General features: G+C 32.4%; 1 protein-coding gene across 1 annotated transcript in view; it reads left to right on the plus strand.

Moving 5' to 3' along the window:
• The first annotated feature begins 1,122 nt into the window (after positions 1-1,122).
• Positions 1,123-15,159, plus strand: part of vlc (disks large-associated protein 2) — a 31,290-nt gene continuing 17,253 nt past the window's right edge. The window contains exon 1 of the mRNA XM_085187780.1: positions 1,123-1,322. Within this exon, the coding sequence (XP_085043906.1) occupies positions 1,258-1,322 (65 nt within the window). The 5' untranslated portion in view covers positions 1,123-1,257. The remainder of the gene's footprint in view (positions 1,323-15,159) is intronic.

The following is a 15,159-nucleotide window of genomic DNA, read 5'->3' on the forward strand; positions in this document are numbered from 1 at the left end:
CGCGCGTAATCTTAGGTTTTTTATTTTTGTCTACGATCCCTTTACTTTCCACGGAAAAAATATTTGTAATAAAATTGCACAGGTTTTTAACAAAAAAAATATATGTATCATAGTTTAATATATATTATGCAAGTACAGCAGTCCATTTTAAAAGAATAATAAAATAGCGGCATATATGATATTACCTTATAAATAATAATGAAGAAGAAGTTACGTCTAGGTTCTTTGAGACTATTTCCTGCATATTTTTCCGTTTCTAATATTTTTATAACTTATTTCAAATCTATATTTTTTCCTTTTGTTGAAAACTTCCGACTGATTATTAATTGTTTTACGGTAGTATAGCATTGTGTTAAAATAATAATGTTATTGTTAAGATATTATACTGGATTTATACCAATTTATAACAACGGAAATTTTGATTATTGTGTGATATTTGTACAATTTGATGAGAGAGACTTCCATGATCTAGCATATGAATTATATTGCAAATATAACGCTTGCATTCATACATTTCTTTATCTTCCTTTTCTTCATCGTTTATGTAAAAATCTCTTCGTTCCAAATTTATCACAGATTCCACACAGAAGATAGAGCGACGACACTAAAATATTTTGCACTATTGATCGCTGAAACTGACAACTATTGCGTGTAAAAGCAGACATCTTCCAAGCGGGCTGCGATAGCGTCCCTATTTTAATATAAATTATAATATAAGATAAAATTAAAAAAACAAATGTCACATGAATAATCATTCACAGACGTTAAACCAAAATAAAATGAACACCCGCTGCATTCCCGTTGCAAGTGTTTTTTTTTTAAATTCTAATTTCGTCCGTGGCCACGCGCCAGTATCGGCGCGCGCGTCCAACACGCGTTACTGTTTTAACGCCTTTTTTATTTATTTACCTTTCTATTGGTTTATTTTATCAATAATTAAAATATTTTTTTGCTATTTTTGAAAGTACCAACCGTGTGTTGATTAAAACAAAGTATCCGTAAGAAGAACTACTTATAATAATCTGTATTTTTTATCTGTCAACTTATACAAAAATATCGGTATTTTGACATAAATTAAGTTAGTTTTACATGTGATTTTAATTAAATAAAAATGTTTTATAGAGCCAAACCATAGAGTCCTGTATCGAAGTGTTTCTATATTTATAACAGTGATATTCCATATATAAACTAAGTGGTTTGCTAAGAACATAGACAATGATATATTTTTTTTAAGTGTCAAAAGTATTAAGTTTCAAAATGGGGAAGAAGAAGAAACCGAATGGCCGTAAAGGCGCGAATCGATTTTTTCGCTGGATAAGAAGGTAATAAATATTAAAAGGTTTTAAATATATATTAATTTAACTATTTAATAAAATAATAATAAATTTGTGTTGCATGATTTTAGTGATTGTGGTGATTTTATAAATAATTTGTGTGTTAATAAAATGTATTATTGTACTCATATTAATATTAAACTAATAAAATGTAACTAGTATTTTAATGTACTTTTTTTTACATTTATGACTGGTTTTTGGTGTGTTTTTATTGTTGTGGCAGGCAGGGAGAACGGAATCACTATATTATTCCGGTCTTCTTTTGTATTAGTGTACTGCACGACAATTTATGCACTAATCTAAGAATTAATTAATTTATAAAAGTTTGAAAATTTTATTGTTAGCAATATGAAATGAGAGGCAAGTTCAATATTGAATAATGAATCGTTCTCAAGTTATCCGACAAAAGAATAGAAGAATATTTTTTGTAAAAAGTAACACACACGAGACCTTCGTCATGACGCAGCGGCACAAAGGTGTGACTAACGCGACGGTTGTGGGTTCGAACCCCACTCGAGGAAGTGAAATATTTATTTACATTTATATTTCCATTTATTCGCTCTGGTATCGAGGCAAAGCGCGGCGTTGAGTTCTGCCACTCAACACGCAATGCCTCCAGAACTCGGCAGAAAAAAACACACGTTATTAACAACGCGATCTTACACGTCGCATTAGCGATCGTCGATATTTATTTTAGTTTTCGTAGATAATATCAACTACTAAAGAACAAACAAATTAAAATATATATGAACACTAAATTATAGCTTTAAGACTTAGACTACATACTTAGGTACCGGTGCAATCCAAGCTCTAGATATGACTATGCGGTGAGTCCCACCATTCGACACCCAATGCCTTGAAAGTTGAGTGTAGAATGAGGAAAGGGGTGTCTTATCACTGGTTTCCCCTCTGCCTACCTTGCTTCACTGTGAGAAACTTAACTAATATAGTAATTAACAAAAATGTGACCAGCTCACTATCCAAAGACGAAAATACCCAAATGCCCTAATTCTCTAATAGGTTTAACTGCTCAGCTCATTACGTTTTCTGCGCCTGATGTTAAGTCACTTAAACGAAATATTTCAAGGTACATTTGGTATTTTTTTAAATGAGTAATGCTATACCATAAGATTTCATCGTTCTTCCCGTTTTACCCGACTGGTTGTTTATTAATGTATGTATTTATTTATTAACTAGCGGACCCGGACGCGGCTACGCCTGCTTGAAATATAATAATATAATTTCAATCTAGATGAAATGCTAAAAGTGACTATTATATTAATTTTCATAAGGATGAATATAAAAATGTCGCGGTAACGAACGCGGTCGCGTAGCGACGATGGTTGTTATTTACATGGCAGAATAAATTGCATGTCAAATTAGAAATAAGTATTTTAATTTATTAGTATATATGTGTAATGTAATGTTATATAGCCTATAGCACTTCTGAAGAATGCAGCTTTCATACAAAACAAAAACAATGTAAATCGAACCAGTAGATCCAGAGATCTTAGCGTTCAAACAAACAAACAAACAAACTCTTCCGCTTTATTATATTAGTATAGATGTATGTATGTATGGCTGTTCCTTTGTTACCCTTAAACCAGTGAACCTAAGTTGGGTTTGACCTGATGGTGCGAGTATTGCTGAATAGTATTATTTGTTGTTGTTTATAATTCATATTTTGTTTATTTTTTGTTATATTTTTTATTTTGAGATTCTATATCATAGGGATATATGCGGGGCTTAATGAGGGATAGATTATCCCTCATTAATATTTAAAGGTGTTAGAGTATTTGAAGGACTGGAAGAGCTTTTCCAAAGACCATAGGTACAGTTGACAAGTATTCTGGTTATATAACAGCGCAATGACTTCTTATTTAAAATATCTTAAGATTTTAAGGGATGATTCCCACTGTACTGTCTGTTACGGTTCGTTCTCGATCCAATCTTATATTCTTGTATTAAAAATATTCTTATATGCGTAATTAAACCGTAAATCGACCGAAAAGATAGACCATTAAATGTAAAAATAATTCATATCTATTATAACTAATCTGGCTTGGCTCTGGTAAAATATTAATGCAATTCTAATTGTAAAATAATATTGTATTTTGCACCTTTCTTCTGCAAGATTTTTTTTGGTTTAACGGTTTTACAAGTTTTCCTCAGCAGGGTAGGCACGGAGGTTCTAGTGCCAAGTCACTCAGTCCTACGTTTTCTGTCGTTTTATATTAATTTTAACAAAATTGAATATAATCTTATAATGTTCTTGAAAGATTTTTAATTAAAAAGTTTTTATAGTCTATTTAGACATCAAATAAAATACTCATTGTTGTATTATTTTAACGGTTTAGTAATTTTTGCAGGATATATTCATAATTTTTTTTATATTTTGGTATCGAATTTCATCCCTATTGGGGTGGGCAGATAAGCTCCTTCGCCTTGTATTATTCAGGGAGACCTCATGCTTTTCCTTTCACCAGCATAATCCATACATGATCTTGAACATGCCTCTGCCTCTCTTAACACTCACTTTTGTAAAACACATTTTAATTATAAATCTCTTTCACTTTTTAATAAAGTCGGTTAAAAAAACGGCCAGTACGAGCAAAATATAGACGACACGCTCTCTTATTTCCCGCATTCGGAAGTATATATTAGATTGAAACAATGACTATGACATAAGCGAATAATTGACTATTGTAACGTCCTGCCATTCACGACGCAATTATTGCCGCTTTGTAAAGAGGTCAGTCGAAATGTAGATAAAAAATATATTTTAAGAATACCTAAAAATATATATAATAATAATATTACTATTTTAAAAAAATTTAATAATGCTAACGTAATTAAAAATATGTAAATATTTTAAAGAAAAATAATTCTCATATTTCAAGCCACATGAAATAAATTTAATTTTATATGATACCTTTAAATATTTCAAAAAAAAGTATTAATTATAATTTTTGTAATGATTTTTTCACTATATTTTTATTATTATTTTTAATTCTCCTTTATCGATTTGTTTAAGACATTACGTATTTAATGAGATCAGAATAAAAATTAAAAAAATATTGTGTGGTAAAAACGTTACTCAAAGATTAATTTGTAGATTTTTCTATTTTTATGTATTATTACGTCATAGTACAATATAAATAAGGAATTTGTTATCTTTTGATAAAAAATATATCTTGCTACTGACATTGAATTGAATACGTAATTCAAGTACATTTTTTTGGTAAAAAAAAAACATTTAGATCATTGTATGGGGATATCTATTTGTTTACCCAGAATAGGAATTTATAAACAAATTAGTTTTTATAACATAAATTATAAAAACGAATAAAGCAAAAAAGACTATTATTTTTTATTAAACCCATTTTCATTAAACTTGGGCTGTTCTCTAAGTTGAAAATATATATTTTTATATAATATTTAGCATCCGAGAAATTTGTTGGACACACGTACAAAAATAACATATACCTAATACGAAATTTAGCGCACGTGCTTATAAGCCTTAAAAGAACATCGTACTTAAATACTTCAAATTCCAACATCATCACATACATGTCAAACTGATAAACTCCTTTTTTTAAAGTCGGTTAGAAAGGCAAACATGTTAGGCTGAAATAGGCTGAGGAAGGTATCTCTAAACTTTACAACGATAATTAATTAAAATATAAAATTTAGAAATAGCTTACTTTTTATTACCCATTTTGAAGTCCAGAAGATTTAAATACAAACATTAATCTAAAAATATACTTACTAGCTGTTAATTGTATAGGTAGAGTAATTTGACGCATCTGTTTTACATCGTTTCTTCAGGCTTTTTACACTTCTTTTTATTTAAACTTGACGTTGTATCCCGCACATAGCAGGGTAAGCAGAGGTAACCTGGAAAGCCAGTGTTAAGACACTTCGTTCTTATTGAGACACTTCAGTTTCCCACTCCGTGTGGGGACGTGCAAGTGACGTCGCCATGCTTTGCCTCGTTACTAGAGCAAGGAAATGAAAATATTAAATATGTCATTCCTCAGAGTGGGAATTGAACCCACGACCGTCGCGTTTACAGTCGCACGCTCGTGACCCTGCGCCACTGACTCAACACTACACTTCTTTTACTTAAAAAGTTTATTACTGTCTTTCCGTTTTTTTTTGTTATTTAAATGCCTTAAATATTATTATTATAGGTATTTAGAATAAACGAAAATTATATGTTTGCTTAAATTAATGCATTTTGTAGCAGGTAATTTCAAAGTTTGGTCGTTTTTACTTTTACTCTATGATTAAGTTCAGAAAAGAAAAGTATTGAAATACTTTAATCAGAGTGTCCAATCAATTTGTCGTTGAAAATATTTCGTTTCTTTTTAAATCTTAGTTAAATTAATATAATCTTTTTAAAACTTTTGAATATCATTAAAAGAAAAAATAAATAGAAAGAAGTGATAATAGTAGATTCAATCGCCACTTGGTGAAACGAATCGCTTTCATTTCTCCATTCTATTAAGGAAAAACGCGGCGTTGGGTTTCAAAATCTCGAAGCTGAATTATATTATAGACTACTTATCACAGTTAACTTTCTTTGCCTTGGAAACACTAAATAGAAAATCCCATTTAAGCCTGTTCCTGTGGGAATATCGGGAATTTCCCTCATTCTGCTCTCCTTCTGAAAGAAATTACGAAAGAAAAATCTACTTTTTCTATACATATATATATAATTTATTTATAGATATCATAACACCTTTATTTCAGAAGTCGGTTGAAGTTAATCGAATAATCACTGTCTGTATGGCCCCTATTCTTTCACATTCATCACTCACTAACTTTTTCCTTCTACCATACATTCATATCACTAAAATACATATACATTGCTGGTTTGAAACCGTTCAAATACAAACTTCTTTTTAAGGAATTCTTCAATGGATGCCATGAAAGTTTTATATTTCGATAGTTTGGCGTATTTGGATATTAAGTAGTCGATTCCAAGGGACCACGTCATATAGTCGCAACGCCCACAGTGCATAGACGTGTGTCAATTCGAATCCTGCAATTTAAACGTTTTATTCTATAAAGAGGGTTTGAAAAATTAAATTTGTATAGAAAAATATATTTTTTAGTTATTTTTTACTATCGTTTAAGTGCTCGTGGCTGAAATTTGAAGTGAAATTTAAGTTTTTGTGTTTTTTTTAGTTAATTGAAGATGATTTAAATGTTTTGTAGTTCAAAATGAATGACATGTGTGAGTATTTTCTTTTTTTTTTCGTTTTGTTTTGATGACTAAGGTTGTATTGTCTTCAGTTTGATATTATTGTTTCATATTCTATACATTTGTCTTGACGTTTGTTTTAGTGTTTTCTTTATTGTGATTATCGACATATTATAATTGAATATTTATCGTGCGTTTGTTTACTTTTATTTAAATATAAAAATTAAATAATATTTTTACATCACATTTTAAGTTTCTTTTTTTTTACTGTTAAAGTTATCTTATAATCTGTGAATTTATCTTTACACATAATATGAATGTCAAAAAAATTATTTCTTAATTTTAGCGTTATATTATACGCTTATATTTTTTACATTGATTTCGAGATAATAATAAGCCAGTAGTGGCGCAGGGCGTGACTGTAAACGCGACAGGTTTTGGGTTCGATTCGCAATCGAGGAAATTAAATATTTAATATTTTTTCGAAGCAAAGCACGGCGTTGAATTCCGCTATTCAACACGCAATGCCTCCACAATTTGGAGTAGCGAAGTGTCTTAACACTAGGCTCCCTCTGCCTACCCTGCAGGAGACAGCGTGAAGCTGCAAAAAAAATAGTTGTTTCACAATTTTACCAAAAAAAAAAACTTTGCTCAAGACTTTGATTACGGTAATAGGCACTGTGTAATTGTAAAAAGTCATTGACTCTTCATCTGTTTTGACGTAACAATGATTTTTAGAACGGTGAACTTGCTTAATTATATTATAGTTAATATAGATTGTATCAATATTATGCAGTAGGCTCTTAGTTAGTTATTTTTATTTTTAAGGACAGACTGAATTTAATCATTATTGACGCGTCACTACGTTCTCTATTTTCACATAGGGCGTAAGAAAACCTTATTTTAAGACACTATATTCCACACCGTCCAGTTTTCGAGACATTACGTATTGAGTGGTGAAACTCAACGCTGCTCTTTTCTTTGTTTCCAGAATGAGGAAATGAAAATACCTCATTTCTCAAAATTGGAATCGAACCCACAACTCTTGCATTTACAGTCAGACTCGGTAAACATTTATCTGTATAATATTATTTATATAAAAATACTAGCGGCCCGCTCGCGGTTACACTCGCGTGAACTATGTTATTATTAATTTCTGTCTCCATGACTACGTCCTAGTGACGTTATGCAAAATTTGAGACTCCTAGCATTTGTAGTAACGAAGTTTCATACAAACTTTCGACCCCAAAAACAACCCCTTAGAAGTCGAATATTGCAAATTCCCGTCTTAGCGAGCACCTACGTCCTATAAGTAACTCCTATGAAATTTGAGATTCCTAGCACATGTAGTTTCTGAGATTTCGTGATGAGTGAGTGACCTTTCGATTTTATATATATAGATTAAACTACTGTAAAAAGCTAAAAAATACGAAAAAAAAGTTAAAATATTTTTTTAGTTCGTGTATTTTTTTAATTTCGGCTTCCGTATAAGTATCTATTAATAAACGTTTTCATTAAGCCATTGATGATATGTTGTATCTCGCTGTTATCAAAACTTATAATATGTAATGTTGATAAAAATTATCATCTATATTTATCAGTTTTAATATTAAACAATATATAGTAATAACGTGGCTGAGTTACCACGTGTTTGAATGTAATCACGCGGTATCCCGCATAGTATAGCAGAGGGAAGGAAGTTCTAAACTCTTCGATAAACTACTTTTTGCTGAATTCGTTGCGCTGTCTTGTTACTAGCGTCGTGTTTGCAGAATAATATTGAAATCTTAATTGAAATCATTATAGTGTGAGATATTAAGAAAAAAAATTTTATGGAAAAAAAGTGTTTGAAAAAAGGCCACCCACCACACCAAAAACAAACATAACAAACCAAAACTTGCGGGTTATTCAATTATTAAATAGGAGACGTTTAACTGACTGTAGTTTCATATAAAAATTACATTAAAGCTTCCGCAATTTCCTCAATTCCGTTAGATTGTTAACGCTAGTTTAATAATCATTTCTTTTGTCGGTACTTAAGTTCTTGTTAAAAGTAGTACCTACCTTGCTTCAATTAGCGATAAGCTCGCTTCATGCTGTATCCCGCACTTACACATTATACTTCATGCTGTAGCAGGGTGGAGAGAGGGAACCTGGAAACCTAGTGTCAAGACATTCCGTTCTGGAAATGGAATCGTTTCCAGTTTTCACAAATCCTCGTCATCCAAGTTTATGAAATTATTAAATATTTCACTACCTCAAGTGGGAATCGAATCCACAATTTATTGTGTTTACAGTCGCACGCTTGTGTTCCTACGCCTTGATTGGTCTCAATTAATGTAGGATTATAAGGAAAAAGTACACGAGGCTTTCCCACAATAGGTTTACACGACACCGGTACTAAGAAACGAAAATAATCGTCATATTTTGAAATTTAAATACTAAGTAATATAAGAATAGGAATCATCGAATTTTCGGAATATTTATGATTAAACAGGATAATTTAGGAACATTGAAGCCGCTGTGGCACATCAGCACAGCTGACTGTATACTGTAAGGGGAAATTAGCTATTTCCATTTCCTCGTTCTGGTAGTAAGGCAAAGCGCGGCGTTGATTTCCGCCACTCAACACACTCAACGTAAATGAAAAACATAGTTACGTGTCCATAAATTTCCCTCGCCTTAAAAATACATAAATAACTTTTGATGTCCAACCATAACCGTTTACAACCGTTCGTTATTCCGTTACTCGTTGCGCATAATACTGTGGACAATTTTAACGGGAGATTAGAATTCAGTGAACGGTTAAAATATATCGTTTTACTAGCTCTCCAGCCTGACTTTGCTCAGGATTTCAAAGGAGAAAACAGTACATTAAGAGAAAAAGTGCGAAAGAGAAATGCTTAGGCAGAACCGACTTCTTTTAAATAAAATAAGTTTATGAGCTAAGCGAGTTCATTTCAACTCTTTTTACTCGCTCGGTCCGTTCCGCTCGACTATTTATTGATGGAAATACAAGTATGCAGATAACTCTTGCGAGTTTAACGAAGTCCTTAATGGGGCCGCTCCGCTCTTGGCGGAAACCGTAATAGTGGCTGATGAATTCAAATTTAAAATTTTCATACTCGATGGAATCTTTATTATTAAATAATAGGTAGTTGTTTAATTTTGATCAATTATTTGAATCAATAATTTTCATATCCTTAGAAAATTGTATCGTCTTAACACTAGGTTCCTTCCTTCCACTTACCCTACCCTGCTATATGCGTGATACAGCGTGAAGCTAAAAAACATATTTGCATCATTTTGTGTAAAAATCATGTAATTGCACTTTTTTAAAAAACAAATTAAATATATCAATGCATGTGGAAGATACGTCATTGTTGCACCGAATGAGTGATACGGGAAGTGTTAGTTCTAAAGTCAGTTCACACGATCTGAAAGTTATCTTTTGTCTTTCAACAACTTTCCTCGTTTAATTGTTGGGTAAAGTTTTGTAAAGATATCACTTTCAAGTTTCTTGAGACTTTGTGCTTATAAAATACTAGCGACTCAAACGCGGCTTCGCCCCCTTAAACTTATTGTTATATTGTAGCTAAAATATATAATTGCTTACATAAACTGTAATGTGTTATTTTCTATATCCGTTCAGTAGTGTTTGTCTGAAAATAAAACAAACATCCATCCTCACAAGCTGTTACATTTATGACATTAATAGGAAGTAGGATAGGAACAGCTTTTATCCGCTTCCGTAGAATAGGTCTTCAACCAATGAAGTTCCCCCAAAAAGCCCTGAAACTTTCATATAACTCGACCAGACGCTGCGCCACAACGGCCTATTAGAGAAAGAAGAGTTAAATTGCCGAAAATATACTTCCCTTTCCCCATCATCGACGATCGAACCCATTACCATCGCGTGTACAGCCCTCCACGTGGACTATAAAGCTACTAATTATAATAGCATCACACAGTGAAACTAAATAAAACTAAATGAACGCGAACAAAACGTATAGAAACGCATACTTTCTATTCAATATCGAAAGTAACTCGGTAATGGTACACTCAGTTGATTGTACTGAAAGAAACACTTTCTAACATATTCGTATTATGTTACGTTTATTGACGTTTTGTGTTTTCTCACGATACTCTTTTTTCCACATTTTACACTGATTTTGAAGGTAGAGGTTGTGTATTTCTATAAATATTGCATTACAGGTGTTTTTATGAGGTTATAGTGGCATAGTAGAAGCACAAACGTGCAACTGTAAACACTATGGGTTATATTCCCATTCAAGGTAATGAATTATTTTATATTTTCATTTTCTGGCTCTGGTAACGAGGCGAATGTCTGCCGAGTTCGACGAGTGAGTGAGGCAAAAGTGTGGACTGGAATCTTAAAAAGAGTGTCTTAACACTAAGTGCTCCGATTCCTTCTGCCTACACTGCTATGTACGGGAAAGACAGCGTGAAGCTTAAAAATGTGTTTTGTTAGCATAACAATTGTTCCTGAGATTAACGAATTCTACCAAACTAACTCTTCAGAGTTGTGATGTTAGTATAGAAGTAAAGAATAAAAAAACAAAAATAAAGATTAATATTTCTAATTTATTATAAAGTAGATTTTTAAAGATGCTATTAAAAATATAATAGATCAACATTGCTATTAAACTAAAAGCTGTATCTAAGTCGGCTACATTTGTATTTGAACTTTGAACTACTGCCTTCTATTGACTGCCACTAAGCCACACTAGCCAAAGGATACTACGTCCAAATCATTAAATGATTTACTATACCCTTGACTGTCAAGATGTAATTCAATTTTAAGCACAATAACAGCAATTTGCTCAATTGATGACAATAAGATTGAGTTTGTGTCTCAATAGACTACTATTGAATTTTGTCTTTTTATTACTTCTATATATAACTTTAGTGGGCTTTCCTAAATTACATATTTATGGATGGAAACGCCATCTCAAGATCGATCTCGGACTTGAAAGCGATTTATTAATACGTGCCTTAATGCTCTAGGGTGGTGGTCGCATTAAAAACTTGTTAATTGATTATTTATTATTATGATTACGATCCGTTGTGGCGCAGACGCACTGCGTCTAACTGTCGACGAGACGGCAGAGGGTTCGGTTTCTCCGCGGAGTGAGAGTTGGATTCGTCCATAGTGGGTTCCGTATACATATTCCTATTAGCTACACTATTATTTTTCGCCACCAAAAAAAAATGCTAATTCCATTTTGTCTAACTCCAATAGCCGACTCTAATAACATGTACGAAATAATTTTCGCTGAAAGTTTATATTTAGATTTATAGAATATATTGTTTCAGCAAAACAGAAAAAAATTGTCAATATATATATATATATAAATAAATAAATAAAAACACACAATGCCTCCAGAATTCGGCGGAATGTGGGGAACATAGTGTTAAGACACTCTGCTCTCCCTGCCCTGCTGTGTGCGGGATACAGCGTGAAGCTGATTTGATTTTTTAATTTAAATAAAAATAAAAAAGATCCCGCCAAGTGCAAGTGTTAATATAAAAATGGCAAAAAGTCATGTCTGTTGTATGGAACTCTAAAAAATTGTTATTTAGTTGATTAATACTAAAACGAAGTATAAATGTTAGACATTTATACATAATTTCCTCAAACCGGCATTTAACCTAGGATCATTGATCTAAAATGATCATTCCTATTACACAAAAGAAGTTATCGCACTCTTAATTGACTCGTGACTTGCAAGTGTTTAGCTTTTTATAGCTGTACCGGGCAATAACTTTGATTTACTTTTATTGTTGCTAAATTGTTGCATTTTAGATAATGTTTCTTTTGTTATTGAAATGGTGATTATTCTTTATTTCATGATTTAAAGTGTTGAATTCTTACAATTTTAAACAGCAATATTTGTTCTAAAATTGCATTGGAGTCGATTTACGACGGAGAAGTGTTCTAGGTGCAGGACTTCTACACACGTCTACGTTTGGCAGCAACGTAGACTAACCGTAGGTTCCGCCACCTACCGCTAAATACGTCAAAAGAAGAAAGAAAAGAACTGACTGTTTTTTCTTTACTAGGGACCCGCGGCTTCGATTCCGTTATCACTTTTTTTTATCTTCACGCTGTTTCTAAAATAATAAACGCTTTGCCTCGACGCCGTTGTAATATAAGTATAGGTTTTATTACATTGTATAATTACAGAGATAATGTTACAGTTATTTGGTATTATTTAATCAAAAATAATATAGCCATAACGTTTCAAAGGCCCCATTTTTTCAAAATTTCTTCTTTCAAGAAGATTCTTTTAAAGAAAACGAAGCCACAGAAGAAACATGTATATTATAGGAACAACAACTAACTTCACGTCTAATCCAATTGCTACGGTTAAGAAAGGTTTTATGCAATAAACTGTAGATCGTTCTAGAGATTAATAAAGATTTTTTACGCCTCATGTAATATATTGTTAACATGATATAGCTATATTTAGAGTTCCGTGTCTTTAATCATTATAATTTTTAATAAAGAAAAACCGACTTCTAACGGATCCCATTATCAGAAATTAACCAAACTCTCATCAAAATATCCTTGAAGTATCCTTTAAAATTAAAAAAGAATCGTCGAAATCGGTTGGACGTAATATTAAGTTATTTGTTCATATTTAATGCAAATTTAAGACATGTGATTATTGCATGAATAACATTGTTAGAAATGACCAAATTGAAAAGGGAAGCGCCGGCGTTCGAATAAAAAATGATAATCAAAATCGGTTTACCCAGTCAAAAGTTCTGAAAAATACATTCGGATTGATAATCTTCTTACGAAAGTCGGTTAAGAAAAACAATAGGTTTCCTCAGAGCAAATTATTGTATAGTATGTTTACTAGTATTTTCTCCGTTCGTGGTATCTTTTGAGTGGACTGCATGAATATATTTTGTGAGGCAGCGACAGGCAGAGAGAGAGGGAGGGAGAGAGAGGCAGAGGGGTGGCAGCATCTGACTGTAAACACGATAGTTGTAGATACAATTCCCAGTTAGAGAAAATAATTATTTTTATTACTTCGCTTTGTTAAGGATAAAAACGTCACGTTGAGTTTCGTCAATTAACCCGTAATGTTTAGAATATTGTGCAGAGCGTGTGAAAAGAATTGTTTGAAGTTCTAACAATAGGTACCCTCTGCCCACAATGCTACATGAGGGCTAAAAGAAGCGAAAACATATTTAGGGACACGTGATGATTAATTTCTAGTGATAGTGTCATAAAAGTATCCTTATACTTGTTTTTGGCTTCACCCTATATCACGATTTAGGTATAGGGATAGGCAACGACACCTACGCATTACCAAATTTTTTAGACATTGCGTGTTCTGTGGCGGACTTCCCAGGACCAGAACGAGAGAATGAAATAAATTCATTCCCCCGAGTGGGAATCGAAACCACAACCTGTTGCATTTACAGTAATACGCTGTGCTGCTACGCCATGACGGCCTCAAGAAGAATCATCATTTAAATGAAAAATAAACTACATTTATGGTAGTTTTGATTTTAAATAACCATTTATAACAAGATTTTAATTATAGCTGTTTAAATACAATTTAAATACAACCTGATAGCATCCAAGCATTTCCGCTTTACAAATATGTATAAACCGGAAGACGTTCGTGTATTGATTATTCAAAGAGACGTATGCCATATAAAGAATATTGCAATTATGAAATGAATCTTTTTTTCTTTATTTGAGTATATTGTGCATTCTTAGATAGACTTAAAATTTCTTTTTGTGTTCATTTTTCTGTATTTTTTGCTTATTGAGTATTTTTAGAGAGTTATACCACGCTGAAACGAACGAGAACGTATGGCTTAGCGGTAAGAGCGCATGGACGGTCTCCAAGAGGCGCGGGTTCAAATCCCGCTACGTTCAAATTTTTATACGTTTTCTAAATAAATATTACACATTGAGTGTTGAGGGCGGTTCTGTTTCTAGTTGGGTTGGGATTTGGAATTATTTACCTGGATATTTATATCTTTTCTCGTCAAAAGGATAGAGAAGTCAATTCTTTACATAAATTATATAAATAAAGTATTAAATAAAATATTAACTAATATTAACTAAAAAACACGCAATGTCTGCAGAATTCTGCAGAAAGTGGGGAACGAAATGTTAGTGTGTTACACTAGGTTCCCTCTACATACCCTGCTATTTGCGGTATACAGAGTAAAGCTGATTATTACTTCCATTTGACCAGCTAGTAGAAAATGTAAAGTTAGAACTCTAAGCAAAAACGTTTACCGAGTGCAGGTTGACACGCCCCGTAGAAAATGTTTTTCATTTATTAATGGAGGCACGCGACTGTTTACTTTTTAAATACCACGTCGGGCTTGATTATCTATATATATAAAATCGAAAGGTCACTCATCACGAAATCTCAGAAACTACATGTGCTAGGAGTCTCAAATTTTGCATAGACGTCACTAGGACGTAGCCATGGAGACAGAAATTAATAATAACATAGTTCACGCGGGTGAAACCGCGAGCGGGCCGCTAGTACAATATATAAATTATGATATTTTGATGTTTGTATATGTATAGACTTAAAGTTAGATTACCTTCAG

The sequence above is a fragment of the Heliconius melpomene genome, chromosome 7 (genome assembly GCF_056956725.1).
Source record: "Heliconius melpomene rosina isolate 202511_hmr_F chromosome 7, ASM5695672v1, whole genome shotgun sequence".
Lineage (NCBI taxonomy): Eukaryota > Metazoa > Arthropoda > Insecta > Lepidoptera > Nymphalidae > Heliconius > Heliconius melpomene.